This window comes from Gopherus evgoodei, chromosome 10 (genome assembly GCF_007399415.2).
Source record: "Gopherus evgoodei ecotype Sinaloan lineage chromosome 10, rGopEvg1_v1.p, whole genome shotgun sequence".
NCBI lineage: Eukaryota > Metazoa > Chordata > Testudines > Testudinidae > Gopherus > Gopherus evgoodei.
In genome coordinates, this window is record NC_044331.1 from 6,691,067 (window position 1) to 6,715,508 (window position 24,442).

The 24,442-nt window shown below is 45.8% G+C and overlaps 2 protein-coding genes across 5 annotated transcripts in view; one reads left to right on the forward strand and one right to left on the reverse strand.

Annotated features, from left to right (window-relative positions):
* Positions 1 to 90: 90 nt before the first annotated feature.
* On the reverse strand, positions 91 to 19,076 carry HACD3 (3-hydroxyacyl-CoA dehydratase 3). Of its 4 annotated transcripts, none has more exons than XM_030577542.1 (11): positions 18,920 to 19,076; positions 18,082 to 18,124; positions 16,695 to 16,768; positions 10,944 to 11,108; positions 8,648 to 8,702; positions 8,012 to 8,122; positions 6,956 to 7,083; positions 6,309 to 6,421; positions 5,473 to 5,579; positions 3,445 to 3,576; positions 91 to 2,472 (listed from the first exon to the last, which is right to left on the reverse strand). In XM_030577542.1, the coding sequence occupies exons 1-11, from the start codon at positions 19,010 to 19,012 to the stop codon at positions 2,396 to 2,398; spliced, it is 1,098 nt and encodes a 365-aa protein (XP_030433402.1). In that variant the 5' UTR covers positions 19,013 to 19,076; the 3' UTR covers positions 91 to 2,395. The 4 variants fall into 4 exon arrangements, with proteins under 4 accessions (XP_030433402.1, XP_030433405.1, XP_030433403.1 ...); XM_030577545.1 differs by lacking the exon at positions 18,920 to 19,076 and adding an exon at positions 17,071 to 17,176 and having other exon boundaries at positions 18,082 to 18,121; XM_030577543.1 differs by lacking the exon at positions 8,012 to 8,122.
* Positions 19,077 to 19,144: 68 nt separating this feature from the next.
* Positions 19,145 to 24,442, forward strand: part of DPP8 (dipeptidyl peptidase 8) — a 48,599-nt gene continuing 43,301 nt past the window's right edge. Inside the window, exon 1 of the mRNA XM_030577526.1 lies at positions 19,145 to 19,199. The gene's annotated coding sequence lies outside the window, so the exon portion shown is untranslated. The remainder of the gene's footprint in view (positions 19,200 to 24,442) is intronic.

Below are 24,442 nucleotides of genomic sequence, written 5' to 3' on the forward strand. Positions count from 1 at the left end.
AACCTTCATCGTGTCTTTCCATCATGAAGGTCAGGTAACAAATTGCTCTTGTTCACTTGCCTAAGAGGCTGTACAAATAGCAAAATGAAAGACTTTGCTTGTAAATCTTTATTAATAGAAATACACATTCAGCTGCCTTTGGAAGGATGAGCAAACTCAGCAATAGAAGATCCCTGGCAAATCATACCAAATACGGGGTTGCGGTGCCTGCCCCATACCCTCACAACCATGTATTTCATAAATAATGCCCTTTAAAGGAATTAAAAGAATGAATGCTGTGTTAAATTCTCAGTGTCGGCACCAAGATATTCAATCCCTTGATTCACTGTCAAATACATGCGTATGTAGAAGTGACACAGTGTATAAATTATGGTGTAACTACCCTGAGGAAGCTGGCCATGCCCTTTTTTTAGCCTTTCACACAGAAAAGCTCCTTTTAACACATTTAGGCCAGGTCTATGCTACAGACCTATACTAGTATAATCATGTCACTCGGGGTGAAATCACACCCCGGAGCGACACGCAGTTATACTGACCTAACCCCGTGTGTAGACAGCGCATCTCCCGTCAACACGGCTACCACCTCTTGGGAAGGTGGCTTAACTAACTACACCAACAGGAGACACTCACCTGTTGGAGTAGGTATGTCTTCACTTAAGTGCTGCAGCTGCGCTGATGCAGTATTTTAAGAATAGCCCTGCCCTTCGATAGTGGTGAAAGTTCCTTAGGATGGTGTCTTTCTGCAGAATGCCTTCAGTGGCGGTTGACCACTTCTCTGCAAAAACCCCACCTAAATGTTCTAGTGTAAACCTCACAACAACAATCATTGGAGAAAAGGGTATTTCACATTGAAAATATAGCAACTTTTTTTTTTCTGGTGTTATGCATTCGTAAAACAAAGCTATACAAACAGTGAGATGGAAATAAATTGATCGCTCTGGAATTAACTTGCACAAGGGTTACGGTGGGTGCTGGGAGAAAGAGTACTAGACTCAGCTGGGTTAACAGTACAACTGCTCTAGTCAAGATTACAATTACGTTTATTTAAATCAGACTTTAGTTAATTTCAGAGAAAATGCAAAGGGTCAGAGAGGACTAAATCCTGACAGATCAGGGTGGGGGTGTAGAAGTCACTTTAATCATGGCACCCTTTATTCAAAACAGCTCATTTTTAAGCAATGAGGCTTCCTTTGTTTTAAACAAATAAAATTACTTTTACAATTCACCTAAAGCATAAACCTGAAACATCACTTGCCTCCCATTTGCTGAGATCTCGTACACAATACAAAATGGTCCCTAACTTCTTAGGCCCCCACTACTGCACCCCAAAAGCAGATGGCCAGCCTGGCATGCAGACTCCTTAGCTGCAGTCTTCTGCATTGAGGGAATCGGAAAACAGGTGCTTGCTTGCTTCTCAACAGGGTTTGAGCCAAACACTTACACCATTCCTAAAGAGGAGTGGACAAGGGGCTGCCTCCCCATGGTAGTAGAAGGAAGGTTGTGGGATCATCTCAAGGGAGGCCTGCTTTACCTCTGCATTTCCTGGTGGAATTCTAATTTTTGTGGGCTACTGGGTGAAGAATAGCAGGGAATGGAACCTCACCCCTACACTGCCTGGTTTTCCAGTGTCTGAGTTTGGGTATTTAAATTCTCACCATCTGGAAGGGCAGAGTTAGTGACCACAAAGCAGTGTGAAGTAGCAGCTATGTCAGCTGGTGAGGAAAATTTGAAGGAGTAGGTAGCTCCCATTAATGACTGGCTAGGATGTATGTGGCCGGACGGGCTGCTGGACACCACTACGTATTTCTATTCCATGGGGGAGCGAGATGAAGCCTTCCTATCATACATGCGTTAAGAACAAGCTGGTGGTGTCCAATGCTGATACTAGTTGCTCCCAGGTTTAAATGCATGAGCAAAAGCCTGCTGAAAAAAAGAAGACCTAGCACTGACCATTAATAAATACATTTCTCAGCTCCTCAGGCCACTCCTAGTCAGTTTCACATAGCATGGATGGTCTGACATATTATACCCCAGCATCACAAGCCTTATCTGCATTCAATATCTGAAAAAGAGCAAATATCCAATTAAAAATAACTATTCTATTCCCAGTTAGAGCTGCTCAGTTTTTTGCGAATAGGATTTCTTTTTATAATATGGTAACTGATAGGAAACATGTTTAAATATTGCCATTGTTCAACATTAAGTGCCATGCGTATATGATTGAAGAGGAACTCAATACAGTGTATGGGAATGCTATCTGAAGAGTCACTGAAATCTAACATGATCATTTAGCTGTAGAAAATCCTTTCCATTATTATAATAGGTAAAATTGTAAGAATCAGAGGCTCCTGTCATTAAGATAAGTTAGGTCTAGGAAAGCATTGTAGTCCCTGTTTTACTTCATCTTTCTCTTTTTTGATCCAAGGTGCTGCCTCCTTTGCTTGTAGAGGTGACGCAAGTTTATAAACAAACCTGAAAAGAGAAATAAATGTTTAGGCAGAACTGAAAAATCACTGCAGAGTACTTATGCCAGATAACTGCACTGAGTTAAAAATCATTTCGGATTTTCTTCTCAGGGACATAAAATGATGAAAGCTAAAGACAAGTGAGTCCTTGCTGGGGTACGGTTAACACTGTAACAACCAACACTGTTTGTTATTGTAGGGTTGCTTAGGAGTTCTGGTTGTCACCCTTTAGGGGTAGCGTATTGACGATGGAGGGAGAGGGAAATAATTCTACAATCTTGTGATAGCTTGCGAGAAAAAGTGTCACAAACCTAAACAGCCCACATCAGACTAAACAATAGAAACAGGGTTGGTGTCATTCTTTTTTAATCAGATGGAATGAAGTTTGGAGTTCAACATTTTCATTTTAAAATCATGGGCTAGATTCTGTATTCCTCTGACTTCAATAAGACTTTTGGATCCACAGAGCTTTAGGCTCAATCTGCACACAGAACACTTTTATCATTGGTCCACTAATTATAGAGAACAAACAATTGTAGCTGATCAGTTAAACATTAAACTATCGTTAAAATACCCCAAACCTCCTGTGAAGCTCTTCAGGGAACTGCTTCTTCATAGTCCACTAGTATCGGTATATTTTGGTTAACATCTGTGTAGTTTTGAATTACACAAAGAATCCAGCAAAATCCTGCAGAAGTCCCACTTTTACCCAGTGATACTGATATAATAATTGTAATATTTTGGCCTCTGATGTATCTGCATGTGCTTCGAGGTGATCTGTTATTGAGGTCTCCTTTTGGGTTAACCTGTGCTATTCACTACAAGTATGATGACAATTTAAGCTCAGTCAAATCGGTACAACAATGACCTATCAGATACGATGATTTAAAGTTGCAATCTGTTACTCCTTTTTTGTACATAACTGACTTTTGGTATTTCAACAGGAGAGAAACACAATGAAATAACAACAAAAACTTACCTAAAAATAACAGTACAAGGTAGATTTGAAGAAAGAATGAAAATTTGATTGTAGTGCTCATCGGATACGGCAGTGTGAAACTAAACTTCCCTGTTTCACTGAAGATCGGAATGGCCTGAATCAGAGAGACGGCTGAAAGCAGAAGGCCAAGAAGATTATAGGCAAAAAACAAGGGACAAGGTAAACTTGAGAGCTACTCAAAAAATGAAGCTTCTCAAAGTTGTTCCCTTTTAATGGTAAAATATTTTGATCCTTTCTGACCAGCTTTTGTAATCTAGAGAGACTTCAGCACAAACTAGTTTTAAGTGGTATCTTTAAACACAGCTGCACCTTCATGATATTTTCCTACTTTTGTTTGTTGGCATTGGTGGGCAATGCTATGAATCCACCCATAGCAGCAAGATAGCCTTGCTGGCTAGGTCAGTGCACTCTGCTCTTTCTTCCTCTCATTGTACTTAGGGCTCTACGGGAATAGGCGCTGCAGCCTGGAGACTAATTCCACTCTGTGGCTTTTACTCCCTTCTGCTGCAACCACTGGTAGCACAGTCACAGAGCCCGTGGGTGGAGGAGCTCCAAGAAGAGTGGCACCCTGTGAGTTTCCCAAGATCCAGGGTCTTTAAGCTAAGATTACTCATGGGTCCCCTGTGCAATTCAAGAGCCAGGTCCATGCCCTTTCTGAGGTGTGCGGCCATCACGTCCTCCACTCCCAGGGGGACTGAGCCAGACTCCCTGAGTGACGAAGCACCCAGACACAGCTCTACTTCCCTACGGCAGGAAGAAGGGATAGGGACCATACGGCGTTTTCACACACAAACAGTGAAAAACGGCTTCTCCCCTCATTATGAAGAAAGTCAACCCAGAGAATCGAAGAAAAGCAACAACCCAAACCAGCCAAAAAAAGTACATAAATTGTGCATCTGTTTTCCTGTGCAACCATGTGTGGGGTGATTGCTTGTGCCAAAGCCTCACGTCGTCTTCTCCTGCTCTTCCTGTTTATTAGGAGGCCTGTGCTTCCTACCTCACATTAAATAGTCTCTCTCTTTTGGGAAGAGAGACAGCCGGACAGGACCATTCTCCTCTCTTCCCCCTTAGCTTAGAAAGATTATTTCAAGCGCAGACCACTAGCATCGCCTCTTGCTCCAGTTGCTCCAATCACTTTGTAACTAGCCTTTGAGCAGCTCAGGCCATGTAACTTTTCCCAAAGCTTCTAGCAATGCCTTCATTTGTGCCTTCAGCTGGGAGGAGACCTGGCTCATGCCAGTGTAGCTCCAAGATGCACCAGCCTGGCAATCCAAACATTTCTTCTTGAGGTGTTATGGGAGGTGTTAGAGTGGCTGAAGAAAGTGACAGAGCTGGAGACTGAAGTCCTCTACATATCCAAAGGGTGAAGTACAGAAAGGCCAGTGGAAGTGTAAGCTTTCCTGCTGCAGACATGCCTCACTCCTGCACCTCTACAGGTCAGAGGTAAGCTCAGTTTCTGCACCAATCCAACCTTAGATCTCTCTGACACTCCCAGCAAGGCTGCCAATTATTGCGATGACTTTTGTTATGCAAACACTGGGGCCTATGTTACCCTTAGCTTTCACCCTTCAGATGTGACCAAGGCACAGTATAGTGCATTTGACTTAACAAGAGCTGGGTGAACATTTTCAGTTGACTAACAAATTTGCCAAAAATACAATTGTGAGGCGATCAAAACTATTAAAATTCAGGTCAAATTCAGCAAATGGTTTTGGCCAAATAACAAACAAGGGGGGGAAATGTAGAAGTCAAAACAAACCTATTCAGCATTTTTTTTTTAAACTAACCATCAAAATGTTGCTTCAAAACTAGCAGTTTCGTTTTGAAACTTTGTGTTTGATCAGAATGAAATTATTTTGGTTTTGTCAAAAAAAATTAATTTTTAGTTTATTTTGAACCAATTGTTTTCAGGTTTTTCAATTCCAACCATTGAAACCAAAGTATGAATTACTCTCTCATCTCTATACAGAGCAGCATGATCTACAAGGCTGTGTTTCTGAAGCTTACCTTCTGCCAAGGCGCCTAAAGGATAGAGAGGAATCCAGATGGTATATCGGATCCAAGTTAGTAATTTCCATTCTATATCAATGCAGGAAAGCATGTAGAATGGATACCTAGAATAAAATTCAAAGTTTGAAAGACAAACATTACTTAAAAGTTTTAACTTTCCTCTTAAGTTACAATATTGTGCATAATCACTGTATGATGTCGTGACTGTCAAATATTCATGATAAACATTATAAATTTGTTTAACTATTGTCTTCATTGTAAATAATGATTACGAATATTAAAAAGGGACTGTTTCATACGGAGCTGTGGTAGGTATGTTTTTCCTTTCACAGCTTACAATACTAGACCTGTTATCCTGGCAACCTGGATAGGGTTAACTGCCTGCTTTCTTCAACAAATATTTCAATTTAGATCCCAAAAAATGAATAGAATACAATGTAGTTTTTCTGACGAACACCAGAAATTCCAGAATCCATCAAATTCTTTAGCCAAAGGTCTGAATTTCTTGTGGAAAGTGACATGAAAATGAGATTTCCCTACCAAGGGCTGGAAATGGGTAGAGAAACATAACAGCAAGTTTTCCCAGACACGGAGCAACATAGGCTCTCGCATCTCACATTGGAATCAGCCCCGGACTCTGCCAGATACAGAAAGCTAGCAAGACAGTTATGCTGTGACAAATCTGAGTCCAAGGAATGTTTTACCAGCAGGGGCTATAATGTAAATGCCACAGGGTGTTTCTTAATGGCAAAATCAAAATTATTTGACAGCAACGGCTGTTTTTCAGTAGAACCCCTGGCATTCCATGCATGTCAAAAGAAAATCCTACAAACCTGAATAGCTCAATAATACTCCAGCAGTAAAATACAAAGAACACCACCGCTTTGCTTTGCATTTCCTCCACATTTCCAAGGACAATAAACAAGACAAAATTTCTTCCGAGTACCTGTTTAACAAAACCCCAACACGTACATGTAAGTATACTGGACAGATACCAATGCGCCAGAGCCCTGGGCACATGCAGTTCAGGGCCAGGGCATATTAGTGGCGCTGGAAGACCAGGGCACGTGCCCCTGGAGCTGAACTGCGGGCTGGGGAAGTGCTTCCTAAGCCTGTAGTCCTTGTACACACTGACCAGCTGTATTATAGGGGCCAACCCAGAAGCAGAGAGAGAAGGTGGCCACGCCTTTTGCAGCACAGTGTGTTTGCTGTGGGAAGTTGAGCTGGTCCAAGTGCATGAGGATCGCCACCCCCACTGCGCTGTTCTTGTCTTTGCCCCAACTCCTTGTCTCATCACACAACCCAAGAAGGCAGCCTACCAACCCAGGCTAGGAAGCATGGATTCCTACTTACGGGGCAAAAGATATCCCAGAGGTAAGTCCAAATTGATGCCATTTCCTCCTCACCCCCCCTGCCCCCCACAGTCATGTCTAAGACTATCACAATATAAACGGGGGTGCGAGGAATCTTAAAATATTACCTGGAGCAAAGAAGGTACAAGTGGCGACCTGACGATTCCTACCAGTGAGTTCAGGATCTCTATAAATGCGAGCGTCTGACAGAAATACATCATGTCAGCAATGGTGTGAAATGTATCGTAGAAGGAATCTATCAGAAACAAAAGACTGCTTTAAGGCATCTGAATTTGCCTGCTGGGGGGAAGCCAGCTTAACTACACAGCCCCCAACGTATACTAACTCACTCATGATTTTAGAACTAGATTTGTGTTGGGAAAATGTAGTGTTCAACCTTGTATGTAAAGCCTATCTGCAGGCTAGTGCGAAGTCAGAGTAAAAGCCTTAAAAACGTTACCCGATCAAAGTAAAAGTCCTATGCTGAAAGTAGCACAGAATTGTAGGGTTAGAAGGGACCGCAAGGGTCATCATGTCTAACCCCCAATGCAATGACAATTAGAGCTATTTCAGTAAATAATATGGAAAAGAAAGAGGGTTGTGCTGTGGATTAACAGAATGGACAATTGGATCTTTTAGTAAAATAACATTCAAGCCAATCCATTTTTAGTAATACTGGCTCTCTAGAGATAAGAAATGTCTGTCTTGAGTGTGAGGTAGTGGAGTTGTAGCCATATCGGTTCCAGGACAGTAGACACACAAGGTGGGTGAGATAATATATTTTACTGGACCACCTTCTGTTGATGATGGAGACAAGCTTTCAAGCCACACAGACCTTGTCTCTCTCACCAAAAGAAGATGGCCCAATAAAAGATATTACCTCACCCATCTTGCCTTGAGTGAAACATTTCCCCCTCCCCCGCAACGCAGTTCCTTTTTTAAAATTAAAATTTAGCATTTACAGATTACAGCAAATATCACTGATGCCCATATATCACAGGATATGTGATTATCTACAGGTCCTGTCCTTAATGTTATGACAACTTCTGGGAGGGTTTTGCTGTGCATTTCAATTAAGTATTTACAGTTTCATGTGGCTTAATTTTGATGTCATTGTTTAGAAATTACTGCAAAGGGCGAAAGGAGGAAGAAATAGCATGGATAAAATAGTGCTTATTACTTGCCTTTTCCTAAGATAAACAGGCGAACTGTCATATTCACAAAAATCCAGGAGAACCCCAAAAACTGCACAAGATTATACATGAACAAATATCCTCTCTTCAGCTGTCTGAAAGCTACAATCAATGTTAAACAATCATGTTAGCAAAAGGCAACAGCATTCCTATTTTGTGCAACTGGCTCTCAGTGGTGAGCTGGGTTAGTGAGTTAGCCTTTCAAATCTGAAGACGGGTTACAAGAGAAAAAGTTTCACTCTATTCCAGCTAATACAGGACCACCAAACAATTTGCCATGTGGACTCAAGGGAAACTCAGCACTGAAATAAGAGAAGTGCTGTGCCTATCTCAGCTTGGGCTGGGCTTCCACATCCCCTGTTTGCACTATTGATGACAAAAATGATCAAATCCCCTGTGAAACAGTAGTGTGGTTTTACTAAGCTTGTAAGCAGTTATATACATAATAAAGTGCTGTATGCTAGTTTTAGAGAGACAACACGTCTATCAATACTACTGTGATAGCATCGGAAGTACTAACTGCATGCTTCCAGAGGTAATATTTTGCCTGTGGTGTGCATAAGCAAACTATTGCCACTATCTTATCCACCAAATCAACCCTACTAATTTAAAGATACAGTCACTTACGGTCTTTAGGGACTCTGGATTCAATTCGGATTTTGTTAATCCTTTCTTCTTCTTCCTAAAAATGAGGGGTAAAGTTTTAAAGGGTGTTAATGTAGTATTTCAACACAGTAATTAGCAGCTACTATTTAGTTAACTGTTCTCCTGCAAAGCTAGTGGAGTTTTAGACTCAGCTAATATCCTCTTACTAGTCTAATGTGTTACATTTTTCACATAGGCAAAACTGTGCAAATTCTTCATTGTCAGGAAAGAGTGTTACTGCAATAGCTAATGGTTGTCTAGCCAGCTATGCGACCTCCGTTATATATTTTCATCTAATGAATATGTTTTTCGCTGTGAAAGCTGCCATTTTCCATGTTAATTCTTGATCATTACCACCACTCAAAACTGTTCCTTTTTTTATGAAAGTGTGAAATCGTCCTCTCGCTCTCTTCAGACCATTTAACACAAACAATTGTTACCTCCTGGGAAGAAGTAAAGTCACTCTGGATTGCCATATAAATCAAAACAGCCCTTTGCAATATCCTGTATAACTTACGTGGTCATTAGGATGGAAGAAACAGACTTGTCCTTCTGACCATGGGGCAGTGTTTCTTGTAAAACTGAAACCACTCACACTTTGCATGGATGCTTGCGTCCTTTCCAAAAGGATTTGTTATTTCTTTGCTAACCATTCTGAATGCAGTAGAAAGCATTTGAATTACCATGCAGCTGTATGTAAACACAGGGCCAACCTGGTAGCTCAGGAGGCTACTTCTGGACATTCCACCTAGAAATCCTTATTTTAGAAACAACCTCGGGACTCCTGATTTTCACACAAGAGAGGCTGGGATGTTTTAGAAAGGGAATCATAGAATAATAGGGTTGGAAGAGACTCCAGGAGGTATCTAGTCCAACCTTCTGCTCAAAGCAGGACCAACCCCACCTAAATCATCCCAGCCAGGGCTTCGTCAAGCCAGGCCTTAAAAACCTCTAAGGATGGAGTCTCTCTTGGTCTTTGACTGGAGGAAACAGCACACACTATCTAGGGCAGAGGTTCTCAAACTGTGGTCCGCGAGTTCCATTCAGATGATCTGCGGATAGTTCCCTCTAAGGTGCGTGCCTGGGTGGCCGCACACAAAAGAACAAAGGGCCACCCAGGCGTGGCTCCACTAATTAGGTGAGTGGACCCTGGAGAAGACGCATATGTAAGGTGAGGTAGTGGCCTTGGGGAGGATCAGAGGGTAGGTGGGAGGGGCAGTGGGGGGAGAAAGGGCGGGGGGGATTTGGGATGTGCAGGGCTGCAGCGGCCAGAGAAAGAGCTGACTTTCCCCAGCTCCAGAGCCGTGGCTGCCAGGGAGAGACGGCCCTCCTTCCCAGCCCCAGCTCTGTGGCAGGGGAGACACCCCCTCCTTCCCAGCCCCAGCTCTGTGGCAGGGGAGAGACCCCCCTCCTTCCCAGCCCCAGCTTGGGGGCTGCTGCAGTGGTGGAGTGAGGGCACATCCATCGCGCTAGAAAGGTAAGACTATTGATATTAAAATGTGAGTTGTGTGCTTTTATTTGTAGAACAAAAAAACGTAATTTTTTTTAATATAGTGCTTTTATTCAAAGCACTTTACAATAGTTAGCTAATGGTACAAACAATATTTGGAAAGATCAGTGAGTGGTCCGCTGAGACCCTCAGAAATTTTCAAGTGGTCCATGGGGAAAACAGTTTGAGAACCATGGTCCTAGGGGCTATAACCTGCCAGGTTCAGAGCCAGATCCATTTGGGAGCATTCTGATTTGGGGCCAAGTCTAACAACACTACAAGCAAAAGGTGAGCCTGTGCTTGAGACTGTCTCATCTAAGGAGTGCAGAGGCAGGCTGTCTCTCACAGCCAGGCACCTCACCTTCTGGAGACCTTGATTTGTAGGTAGGCCAGATAGCTTGAGCCCTCTGCCAACATCAGCTAGCCCATGGATTTCAGCTTACTTACACTGTGAGCTCTTCAGGGCAAGGACCATCCATTTATGTTTATATAACATCTAGCACAATGGGACCCTGATCCAGCCTGGGGCTTCTGTGCATAACTTGCAGATAAAGTGGTGTTTAAACCAAACGCCTCACCTAGTAGTGCCTCCCCCTGTTAGTTACAGGTCATTAGACTGAATCCATTTATTACTGTTTCATTTGGATCTTGCAACCAGCATACTAGACAGCACTCCAAATAAATAGAAATATAAATACGTTAACTCAATGGCAAAAGTCTATGTATTTCTTAGGACATGCACTCTTAGCTGCTTATTTAGACAGCTCCGAAGGCGCGCGGAGTACTGACCTTTGCTTTGAGTTCCATTTCAGCATCCGACTCATCTAGCCAGCGATCAAAATCAGGGGCTAGGAACAATGGGCGCCTCTCCTGTTTGGTGAGTCTTTCCCACCAGGTGCTTTCTTTTTTCTGCACGGTGATGTTCAGCTGTCTTTGAGTCACTTTGTACACCAGCTGCGAAACACACAATGCGGGGCAGACTCAAGAACCTGCCTCTTTAGAACTGCAGCCCTGTTTGATTCAATCAGGGCTGGTGAAAGGTTCTGCGTTGACAGCTCTGGAGCGTGAAGTCCTCTATCACCGATATATATACAACACAGGCAGCAGCAGTGCTGCTTATTCGTGCTGCCCCAACCCTGACATAGAGGGGTTGTGTCTAAGGATTTGTCTACATGCCCGTCACGGGGAGCGAGCAGCTTGCGCAGACAAACCTGAGCTAGTTTTCCTCCAGCTAGCAGCCAGCACCCACGGACGCCCAGGCTGCTGCAGCTTTTATGGCTCTGGGGCTGGAGCTAGCTAGATTAAAATGAGCTCGGCTGCGTGAGCGGTGATCATGCCCTAACTGCAGGATTGATATACCGTAAGGGAGAGAAGGCAGGTCAGTATCCACAGCCACAGGCTCTAGAGGGAGTTCGGGTGTGGGGGGCTCAAGGCTGGGGCAGGGGATTGGGCTGCGGGGGGCTGGGTGCGGAATGCAGGCTCTGGGAGGAGGTTAGGGCTGCTGGCTCTGGGAGGGGGCACAGGGAGCAGGTTGGGGTGCAGGCTCTGGAAGGGAGTTGGGGTACAGAAGGGATACAGGGTGCAGGAGGGGGCTCAGACCTGGGCCTTGGGGTGCAGAAGGGAGTGCTGGCTTTGGGAGGGTTGTGGGGTGCAGGCTCTAGAGGGACTTCGGGGGCAGGGGGCTCAAGGCAGGGGATTGGGGTGCAGGGGGGGGGTGTGGGATGCAGGCTCTGGGAGGGCAGGCTGGGGGAAGGGGTTGGTGTGCAGGAGGGGTTTGGTGTGTGGGCTCTGGCCAGGCGCTGCTTACCTCAGACAGCTCCCAGGCAGTGGTGCAGCAGGGCTTAGGCAGGTTCCCTGCCTTCCCTAGCCCCACACTGTTCCCGGTTCCCCGACACAGCCACCACATCCAGCAGCGGCTTCTGGGGGGGGTAGGGGGGGCTTCACACACTGCCCTGTCCGGGCTGGGAACAGGAACTGCCCCCTTCCCCTCCAGGAGCCACTGCCAGACATGGGAGGGAGCCTGCCTTAGCCCGATTGCGCTGCCTCAGTTAGCGGTCTGGCTGCAGGAGGGTTGGCAACCTGATCGCAATCGACTGGTTGATCACAGAGCCTCTGACTCAGCCTCAGTGGCTGAGATTCACTGCCAGATGCTCCGTGATTGACTGGCTAGTGACACTGCCTTAGATGGTAACTATCAATTTCAGGCCGGAGTTGAACCAGTGACCTGAATGCAAAAAGCGCTGGGTCCTGTTAGCCATCCCCTGAACCACCCAATTCTCCTTAATAAATACATTTCAGGCCAAGCGTGAAGACACTGCTAGAACTGGCTGCGGTGAGTTCTCACTAATAAAACTTACAGCGGTAACAACTGAAGAAAGGGGTCTCTCTTTCCCAAGAGGCAACTGCCCCAATTTTAAAAGGTCCTAAAATAACCTAGAAATATGGAAATGCCGAGAGGCCACTTGTGAAAGCTTCTCAGCTCTTTTGCGCTTTTCTTATTTTATCAACTCCTGTGACAGAGAAAAACCCAGACTGGTGACCACACGTTTGCACATGAAAGTCATGGACCAGGCACCTAGAAGCTACCAAAGAACCAGGCCAAATGGAGGGAAAGCCACTTCTCCATGTTTCTACTGGGGCTAGTTCATACAGTACGGTAACTCCATTTCCTAACTATAACACCTGCCCCCCCTCAGAAAAAACAGTCAGTTGCCTGAGTTAACCAGCAAGTTAGTGGTACGGAAACCTGACATAAAGGACCAGATAGGTGCCTTGCAGAATTTTCACCCTCAGTATTTTTGAACACCACACAAAACAACTACTGTATCCTTGATTACCTAAATATATTTACAAAGCTGCCTCTCTGTGTCCTATTCCAGCTATTAGCTAGATTCCCTCTGTCCAGGACTCTGCAATTGTTAAGGGCAAAGGCTTCTGCCAACTGAACTTTTCAATGTAGGAGATTAAAATGCACACAAGATTAAAATAACCCACTGTTCGATAGCGAGGGACAGTACATATTGAGGAGTGCATGTGTGGAGTTTGGGTTAAAAATGGGGCTGAAATAAAGTAACAACAATTAAGCTTCCAAGTTTTAGGTCCAAAATCTCATTTCTGGAACTGAAGTGTTCACGTTTTTGAGGTCTTATGGAGGAGCTGGAGTTTTAATAAAACCTTAATTTCTTCAAGCAGGCAAGTTAAATTGTTTCTAATTCAGCCACACTGAGACACATGATCAGGTGCATCTTCAGTGAATGGTCCTTCATTCCAGGTCTATCCTAGTGTAGCCAGGGGGGTGTGGCCTACCTCCATGCACTCCTACACCTACTTTTAATGATATTTACATACATCACACAGTGGGGAAGGAGCTCTGATTACTTCCCTCTGGCAGCAGAGCTGTGTGGCTCTCCTTGGATGTGCTGGAGACAATAGATAATTAATGGACAGTTAAAGACTTTTCTTTACTTGCAAGCTGGCTAGCAGCCATCTCTGAAAATATGAGCTACCAGTTTGGAGCCACCTGCAAACATCCCAGATTTAACCCTGTGTCAGAAGGGTATCATGTCAATAAGCTGATGCTGTGGTAACAGAACTAGACTGACTGGACCTACAGATATTTCTAGGGAAGATGTAAAACAGCTGAGCTGCACAACATGGGACTCTTAATCTATTCAACAACCTAGTCACATGCTGGCCCCCCTCTTGATTAAATTTATTGAAAAAACTGGTGAAGTGATTTGGGAAGGAAGGGATGAAGGTCATGTGTCCAGGGCAGTATCATTAGCTCCATCAGCTAATAGGAAATGGGTTGTTACCACTGATTGCAAGGTGGTGCTCCCACCTGCAGATCACCGCAGCATTTGAGGGGGCTGTTCTGGGGGATTCTGTTGCTCTTGCTGAGTCATCTAAAAAGATGGTGGCATTTGTTCCTCCTGTCTGAGGGTGCTTAGTTCTTCAAAATGCTGGTGGTGCCCTGCTCTCTCCCCTCCAAGCCAGCCAGCCCTGCTGATCATCTTACTCCATGTCTAGCTCAAATGAGGGCTGACTGGCTGAGCTCAGTCTGATATGACAGATGTTAGAAGACTGGAGAAGACAACTGGAAACTAGGGCCAAGGTAAGATCTGCCTCTCAGCAAGGGTATTTCTGTGTTTTGTTGTTTGAGTTTGCAATCCTGGGGTGGCTCGATTCCCACCTGGTAACTGACTGGAGAGCAACAGCTTTTCTCCACTCTATGTGGCACCAGCACAGTAGAATGGTTTCCCCTATGCACATTCACCCCCTGCTACCATTCTCCACTCCTTTGTCAGTGCACTCTGCATGGGGCTGCACTCTGATCCATCCAGAAACTCACGCTGGTGCAAAACTCAGCCGCCCTTTAATTAGCAGATTCTATTAGTGCTGTGACCTGCCCTGGGTGCCTAATGGCTTCCAAGGGATTTGAAGATGTTGGTTTTGATCTATAGCACTTCAAGTGAGCTGGGACCTGCTTGCCTAAGGCCAGGTCTATAGTAGGGACTTTTGCTAGCACGGCTGTGTGGGCCAGGGCTGTGAAGAGGTGAGTTCCCTGACCAACACAGGAGTGCAGCAAAAGTCCCCAGTGTAGATTCAATGATATCTGCAAAACTGTGCTTTTACTGGCATAGCTTGTTTCACTCATGTGGGGTGGTTTTACTATACCATAACTTTGCCAGAAATAGCTGAGTCCACACTGCGAGTGCTTCACTGGTACAGAAATACAGGTACACTATATGAGCAAAGCGTTCCTACTATACCAGTCAAAGGATCGTTTTGTAGCTGAAACTGAATCTATGCTATGGACTGTGGCTGGCACAGCTGTGCTGGTCTAGCGGGTTCCAGCACCTCAGTGACCTCATGTGCAGTAATATGGCCTCAGAGGCCACCTCTCCCTGTGTGCTGTACCACTACAGATGAGGTCACTGGAGCTCTCTTGGATAGGAGTGAGGGGGGGGTTGTTTTGTTTTTTGTAATACAGAAACTAATGGAACAATCATCCCTTAGAGCAGGAGCACTGCTGGAGTACTTTCCAGTCACTCAATTCTCCCTCCTGACCCTGACCACCTCTGGTTAGATTTCCATGCTGTCTAGTAATATGACACTGAAGATGCCACTTCCTTGGGAGCCATAGCTCGCTCTCCAGTCCTGGCCTCAGATTACCCGAACAGCCTGCCAGCATGTTGTTTGGTCTTTATCAGAGATTTTAAACATATGTCAAGTCTCTTAGGGAAAAGACACTGTTATGCATTGGCAAGGAGGCTGTGCAGGTGCACAAATACAGCAGTATGTGCTCAGAGCGATTTAGGGTTAGATTAATGGCTGGTCCCCAAATAGGCCTGTGCCAATTTAACCAAATCAGTTTGCTAAAGCCAATGTCATCATTTCGATGCAGTTCTGTGAGTGGATGCTTATCTCAGAATAGGAGCAACTAGAGTCTAGTAGCCAACTGACTTTAGTTAAATATATCAACACTTTTGTATTCTGCTCTAAGAGTACCCAGGCACCACAATAGATCAATTTTAATTCTCATCTTTCATTATTTTGTTGCAAATCTTTGGGTAGACAAGGCTTGGAACTCTGATTATAGGGGAGTGTAAGTCAAAGAACTTTTTGCTTCTTTTACTGCAAAGTTTCACTTCTATATTGATGGGTTGGCAATTCCCTCGGAATTCAGCAATTTACCTCTCCAGAGAGGAGTTAAATTCTGCATTTCAAGGGAAGTGACTCCTCTCCTTTCTTCTCTGCTCAGCAAGATGGGAAGGGAAGTTCTATCTGCCCCAAGGAAGGAATTTCCCAGATTTACTGCAGCTATTCCAAGTGGGCAAATAAAAAAAGCCAGAACAAGTCTTGCTACAGCTGCTCCCCACTGGGAGTGAAGATCAGTTCTGCAGGACCCCCTGTGACTAAAAGGACAGGCAGATCTTGGTGTGCTGGGAAGGGTCAATCTTACCAGTCAGGCTCTTGCCTGTTACAAGACAGGACATAAAACAGCACTTCACAGTAAGAGAGTTGCAACATGTTCGTGCTGGGATTCTGAGCACGTCAAGATTTTTAGCAAGGTCACAGAATACGTAAGAGGTGTTATTGATTTATTTCAGAGAGGCTGCGCTTCACATATGCTAACTTACCAGCGGATGGTATTTTTCCCCCAACCTGGGATGTTTCGTTTAGAAAAACTGCTAGATTCTCTGCTATTTTACTGCTCCAGTAAATTTTTAAGCTACCCACCACTCACTTCTGTAATTAATTTAAAGCCATGTTGCTGTAAACCCATATTTATGAGAGCAGCGTGAGATCTGTGTGAGTAAAGGTTGCAGAATCGGGCTCAAAGACGGGGTATTGAACATGTACAGCATTTAGAACGTCAAACATTAGTTAAATCATCTGTTATAGCATCAAGAAGCAAAGCAACAATTCTAAATAGCATCCCAGGAGATTTAAAGCATAGCCATTTCCTTTTGGGTTTTTTTTTTTTTAAAGTAATACTTTTTCTTTTGTAAAACATAGAAGAAAAAAAATACATACTCGGGGCATGACCGGTTCTAGAAACGCAAGCTGAAATTCATATACGTTGTCCCCCTTGGCACCATGACCCTGGGCTAAAAGAAAAGAAGCAACAAACAGTGTGAAGATATTAAAGAGTTCTCTCCCTCTCCCCCTACCCTTGTACACAGTCTGCAAAATGTACTTCAAACAAACACTGAATCATATATACAAAGTGCCCTCTCCTGCCCCAATGTGCTGCATGATCGAACCATTTAATAATGGACATGCAAAGACAGCGTTACAGATTTTTAGAATTTCATTCACTTTTAACAAAGTGACATTTAAAAATGCGCTGGGTGCCTTATGGGGAGTCGACATTCGCTATAACAGAGAACAATGCTGGAAAAGGACCTACCTGTGAGACAGGAACGGATGAGGCTCCGGGAGGAGCAAGTTCCACCCAGTGGGAGCGATCTCAGCAAAGGATCAGCTGCCCAACTTAAGATGCAATGGTGAAATCCCTAAAACATCGGTGATGACAGAGTGCAAATACGCGCCAGGATTCATCAGTCTCCTACAAAGCCAGGTCCTTCCCCATAAAATCCTCCGAAAGCCAGCAGGCTCATCAAAAAATATACCATTTTAAAGGTTGTCATTGTAAAATAATCCTGTCCACATAAAGCTTGATACAATCTAACCCACCACATTACTTTTTTTTTACCATAGGCTTCAGGGCCACAAGAGTGGTATACAGGCTCAAGGATGCAGTATGAAAGATACAGAGTAGATTCCTAATGCAAAAAAAGCAACCGTATGTTCCAGCACTAACCTGACAAGCAAAACAGCAAACGTGGTCCTTTAAGGTTGAACTGCTCACTCAAAACAAAACAAAAAACCTTTACAAAGGAATCTATTTACCTTTCAAATTGAATTTTAGTTCCTGGTCCAAAACCTGATAGTATTTGCACACAAGGTCTTTGGGACAGCAGTAGTGCTTTCAATGTGAAGTTTAGGGAAAGATGCATGGAAAATCAGCTGACATATTTAAATATGGTGCACAGCTTGTTGTTGTTGTTGTTTTTTAATTAAATATGACCTTCTACAAAAACAAACCGAGTGGTGATCCTATCAATTACTACACCTATACCTAGGACATTTATTTGAAACCCCCAAACCATCAGCTCCAGCTATACTGTGTTACACTTCCGTCTAAAGGCTCTGATATTCAAGCTCCTCTGGGCGAGCGTAGGGGTCCGGGATCGGGGCCTAAATCATTATGACCAAGAAAAGAACTTAGAAAAGTTGTGGCCAGTAATCCCTTGGCAATCCTACCCTCTGCCCAGCTAGGCTGCATGTCGCCAGGAGTCCACCCCTGCACAGAGGGATCAGGAATGCTCTTAACTTTAAAACAAATTTATTAACCGACCTTTGAAATGAAGCACGTTATCCGTAATGGTGATCTCGGGGCTCTGAGAAAAGAGAGGATGTTTTAGGCAGCAGGCGTGTACCCGTTTCAAACAAACTGTTTAATGACAGGATTGTGGCAATTGAGCGGGATTCAGAATCTGACCCCAAAAGACTGGGAGTTTCAAGCAGCAAAGTGCGCAGGTTCCAGTCCATGGGAGGAGGTGCTGTAAAGGGATGGGGGATGCTTCCCTGGGCTACATGCCCTATGCACGGGAGGGGAACGTGCTGTGCAGCAGGGAGGGGGTGTCTCCCTGGGCTGTACACATCATGCCCGGGACAGAAGCAATTGTACAGAAGGGAAGGAGCGTCTTCCCTGGGCTGCATTTCCCACGCATGGGAGGGGGGCTCGCTGGGTTGCATCCCCTGTGCACGGGATAGGAGTCTCCCTGGGCTGCATTTCCCACGCATGGGAGGGGGGCTCGCTGGGTTGCATGCCCTGTGCACGGGACAGGGTCTCCCTGGGCTGCATTTCCCACGCACAGGTGGGGGGCTCGCTGGGTTGCATGCCCTGTGCACGGGACAGGAGTCTCCCTGGGCTGCATTTCCCACGCATGGGAGGGGGGCTCGCTGGCTAGCATGCCCTGTGCACGGGACAGGAGTCTCCCTGGGCTGCATTTCCCACGCATGGGAGGGGGGCTCGCTGGCTAGCATGCCCTGTGCACGGGACAGGAGTCTCCCTGAGCTGTACACACACTGCATACAACGGGCGCTGTACAGCGGGGTGGGGGCGGCTCCCCGGGCTGCCTGCCCTGTGCACGGGGTGGGCCCGGCGCGCGGGACACGGGGCCCGGCGGTACCTGCACGTCGCTCAGCTCCACTCGCAGGTAGAGCTCGCTGTGCCGCTGCGCCCAGTGCACGTGCGGGGTCAGGCTCCGGCTCTGGCTCTGCATGATGGCGGCGGCCGGGACGGGCCGGGCTCCGACAGCTCCGCGCGGCGCCTGGCGAGGCCGGGGTGGCTGCCCGGAACGCGGGGCGGAGCGAGCTCGCGGGCCGGTGCGCAAGCGCCCTGTCGCTGGCTCTTCCTGCCCATCTCCGGCATTCAGCTGCCCTGTGGGGCTGGGCCCAGGCGGGGGATTGGTACGTACTAGCCTGTGTATGGTGCGGCCGGGCCATGGGTAGCACCGGGGCATGGTGCAGCCGGGCCATGGGCAGTGCACGGTGCAGCCGGGCCATGGGTAGCGCTGGTGCAGGTGGGCTAGGCGGTGCACGGTGCAGCCGAGCCATGGGTAGCGCTGGTGCAGGTGGGCTAGGCGGTGCACGGTGCAGCCGGGCCATGGGTAGCGCTGGTGCAGGTGGGCTAGGCGGTGCACGGTGCAGCCGGGCCATGGGTAGCGCTGGTGCAGGTGGGCTAGGCGGTGCACGGTGCAGCCGGGCCATGGGTAGCGCTGGTGCAGGTGGGCTAGGCAGTGCACAGTGCAGCTGGGCCATGGGTGGCGCTTTTTCAGGTAGGCTAGGCAGTGCATGGTGCAGCCGGGCCATGGGTTGGCACTGGTGCCGTTAGGCTAGGCAGTGCATGGTGCAGGTGGGCTAGGCAGTGCAAGGTGCAGCCAGGGCATGGGCGGCGCTGGTGCAGGTGGGCTAGGCAGTGCATGGTGCAGTGGGCCATGGGTAGCACTAGTACATGGTGCAGTGAGGCCAGGTACTGCACTAGTGCTTGGTGCAGCCAGGTGACAGGTCATCTGTTCAGCAAGGCTAGGGATTGCAGCATCGATGTGTGGAACAGTGGGACTATGGACAGCACTGGTGCTTGGTGCAGCAAGGACAAGGGGTTTTACCACACCTGTTGCATTGATGGCACTGATGCCCCAGGAAGAGGCTAATTGGATTGATGAGGTTTCTGGCTCTGGAGTTGCTGAGGCCAGTTGTGCTGGGTGTCTGTGCAGAGCACCATTCTGGCCCAGTTCAGGACTATGTGGCCACCATGGAATTATCCCAGGTGATTTTTGGTTCCCCTGTCTGGCTCTGGTGACAGCTTTTAACAATAAAGCTTTTAATACTGTCTTGCATGACCTTCTCATAAACAAATTAGGGAAATGCAGCCTAGATGGAGCTACTACAAGGTGGGTGCATAACTGTTCGGAAAACCATTCCCCGAGAGTAGTTATCAGTGGTTCACGGTCAGGCTGGTCCCACAGGGATCAGTTCTGGGTCTGGTTCTGATCAATATCTTCATTAACGATTTAGATTAATGGCACAGAGAGTTCACTTATAAAGTCTGTGGACAATACCAAGCTGGGAGGGCTTGCAAGTGTTTAGGAGGATAGGATTAAAATTCAAAATGATCTGGACAAACTGGAGAAATGGTCTGAAGTAAATAGGATGAAATTCAAAGTACTCCACTTAGGCAGGAACAATCAGCTGCACACATACAAAATGGGAAATGACTGCCTAGGAAGGAGCACTGCAGAAAGGGTTCCAGGGGGTCATAGTGGACCATAAGCTAAATATGTGTCAACAGTGTAACATAGTTACCAAAAAAGCGAACATCATTCTGGGATGTATTAGCAGGAGTGTTGTAAGCAAGACACAGAAGTAATTCTTCCGCTCTACTCTGCTCTGATTAGGCCTCAGCTGCAGTATTGTGTCCATTTCTGGGCACCACGTTTCAGGAAGGATGTGGACAAATTGGAGAGAGTCCAGAGAAGATCAATAAAAATTACTAAAAGTCTAGAAAACATGACCTATGAGGGAAGATTGAAAAAATTGGGTTTGTTTAGTCTGGAAAAGAGAAGACCTTACAGGGGACATAACAGTTTTCAAGTATGTAAAAGGTTGTTACAAGAAAGAAGAAAATTTCTTTTTTTTAACCTTTGAGGATAGCACAAGAAGCAATAGGCTTAAATTGCAGCAAGGGTGATTTAGGTTGGGCATTAGGAAAAATTTCCTGTCAGGGTGGTTAAGCACTGGAATAAATTGCCTAGGGAGGATGTGGAATCTCTGTCATTGGAGATTTTTAAGAGCAGGTTAGACAAACACCTGTCAGGAATGGTCTAGATAATGAGTCCTGCCATGATTGCTAGGGACTGAACTAGATGACTTCTTGAGTCCCTTCCATTTCTATGGTTCCATGACAGTGTCTAGAACAGGGTGGTAGAGATTTCCCTGTTCATCTTGGACCGACATGCTGCTCCATTAAAGGCCACATGGGACTCTTCATTGTGATCTTTATGGCCTTGCCCATCAGTACAATGGTTCCTGCCTGACCTCTCCCCTTGCTTCACCCATATAGGTCACCCCTGTTTAGGGATGTGCCGTGGCGGATGAAGGGAGAGGGATGCAGTTTGAGTGCTGTCACTTGAGACCGAGTTGCCACATGTGGCCTTTCTGAAGCTGTGGCTATGCTGGAAGTGGAGGGAGTCATCTCCGTCTCCCCTGCAGCAGCCCTTAGAGGCGCCACCCCAGAGAGTTGATAGCCTGGTTAAACCTGGCAGCAGCCACTTAGCTGCAGAGTTGGCTTCTCTCTTGGTGAAGTACTTTAGTGCCACTTTGTGGATAAAATTGTGCAGATCCTGACTGAGCAGTCTGAATCCTCTGAGGCACAGCAGTGTCTTGAGGGCACAAACACCAAGTCCTCCTGAGTTTCAGACAGTGCTGTGGGTTGGATCTATGTCCTTCCTAGCTGGAGAAGGCTATCCACTGTTAGCTGAGATGATCGGTGTTTCCCCGTGGGACATAGCGTGTCCACTGGCCTGAAGACAGCTGAGGTTAGCATCCCCGAATGCTGACAGTTGCTTCCTAATAAAAAATCATTGAAAAGATTGTCAGGACAACGAGGACCCTCAGATTTCCTTGATCCCAGAGACAAAGAGATCTGCATCTTAGCAAAGAAACAGCATGAGGTCTCCTTTCTCCTCCAGACCCTCTGTCTCTTGCTTCTCAGCTGGAAATGCTTTTCAGTCTGGGACTGAAACTATAAAAAGGAGGGGCAAACAGCCCAAGACCCCTTTTTCTCCCCCTGCCCATATCACTCTCCACACCTGAGAAGACAAAAGAATCAGCTGTTGGACTCTGGAGAAGGGGGCCAGACCTGAAAGTTTGGTCAATAATGCTGTTGTAAGCATGTGGTGAGAAACTGCTTTGAATCTAATATAGTTTTGTTAAGCTAGGTTCTGGAAAACATTTTAATCTATATTGTAACCATTTCTGACTTTTCTGCCTCATTACTTGTACTGAAAATCTTTGTAGTTAATACAATAAAACAAATTTATTATCTAATCCAGTGTGTTTTAACTTAAAGTGTCTGAGAACTCCATTAGCGTGTCAAGTATCAGAGGGGTAGCCGTGTTAGTCTGACATGCATCCGATGAAGTGGGTATCCCAAATGAAAGCTCATGCTCCAATACGTCTGTTCGTCTATAATCGTCTTTAAGGTGCCACAGGACTCTTTGCTCCATTAGGGTGGTAAGGTGGTGCATATTATTCCCTTAAAGGAATAACAGATGTCATATATTTCAACTCTCCATAAAAGGGCTGGAGATACGAAGACATACATTTCTGGGGGGAAAATCCAGGACTGGGAGTGTATTGGGTTCTCCCTTCCTCCAGTGTAACCAAGGATGGTGAGACCCAGAGTGTAAGTCAAGTGTGGCTGTCAGACACTCAGCATGGGGCTTGCATGATGGCAGGCTGTTTGTGAGTGGCCCAGGTGGGAGCTACTTCTGTAAGGTATTGTAAGGCACCCAAAGTTGCAGGACGGGTGACCCTGCCCCTCACTGGTTTCAGTTGCACCTTGGTATGTCACAAGTACCCACTGAAGTCAATGGAAAGGCTCCACAGGCATTGGACTGGGCTCACAATGCATACATTTGTTACTATTTCTACAGAGCTGTCATGGTGAATAGTGATTCTGGTTTCCACCTAGTGGACAATCTCCTTGTGTTTGAAAACAGACATATGTGTTTAACCCTGAAGTTTAGCTTTTTATTTTATGAGACTAAATTCTCTGTCCGTTGAATTTCTCTTGGGCTGTTTCCAGATCTATCCATCATACAAATGAAGGCTTCACTCCTGCAGTGAGATCCGCAGAGGTGTATACTTGTGCCTGTATAAAGCCCAATTGACATGATGTGAATCCTTGCAGGTGTGTGTGATGCACCAGCACAGATCCACTTGCAAGACAGGGACCTAATGGACTGCAGAACATTTTAATTCTGGGATGTCCTGAAAGCAAACTGGCTGGTAACAGCTAGATTAGATTTCTAGGTTCCCCGGTTTGCTTTACAATCCCATCAGCTATTCAAAGAAACGCTGGCATGAAAGGAAACACACAAACACGTCTCAATTTAAAATTAAACACAGTGAGGCAAGTGCCTTGTTTGACTTGCTCCAAACACCACCAGTATATACAACATTATGTCGACACCCTTTATATGTGACATGATCAGCCTCCCCTGTGCTTAGAGATGGGACAGTGCATAGAAGTCATGGAATAATAGGACAATTTGGGTTGATTTTACTCCTTTCTCTGTTTGCTCTGGTTAAAAGAAAAATAGTTACATTGTAGTAAGGTCAAGTGTTACATTTTTATTTCCTACCGACAATGCAAAAGGTGCAAAAATCAAGAGCAGATGGGACCAAGGCACTTGAGTTGAGGTGACATTCATTTGTACCATGTGTAATGTTGTCTTTGACCTTGGCTTAGGGATTTAGCATATCTGATTTCATTAAATAGAAAGGTATTGGTAGCAACTCCACAGTTCAGATTGGGTAGAGATTTGTAGTTTTTATTTGGTATCAAATCCTATGGTTAGCAATGGACTTTTTTTTTTTTAACACCTGCCAAATATGCACCATTTAACTCCTAGGGTACAGGTTTAGTAGTACTAAAAATATTGATGTTTGCATGGGACAGCTGAGAGGGATGGAAACTAAGCTGATTCTTAAAGACATTGTTGATTAAGCAGTGAAATTCCCAAAAATTCTGAAAGCTGTGGAGCAAAGTAGATTGTGAGCGTCACAGTTTCAGAGTAACTGCACCTCTGTCTCTTCCCTGTGGGCCACTCCAGGAATACCCCATCAGGTCTCCAGCTGTCACCTGTCTCTGAGCTGGGATCATTTGCCTCACTCTCTTCTGAATGGGGGCTTGAAACCTGCTCAGATCCCTGTCCTACACTGAGTATCCCCCAGCAAGCCAGTCTGCTGAAAGAACAGCACCTGGCTCCGTTGTTTTTATAGGTGCCCCCCAGAATCTCTTTCTCAGCAAAGTACATTTATTTTAAAGATAATAGTTCCTATATGCCTGCTAAAAGCTCACCAGAAGTAACCTATCAGTCTTATGGGGCCCTACTAAGCCGAAGACTTTTCAACCCTGCTGGAAGATC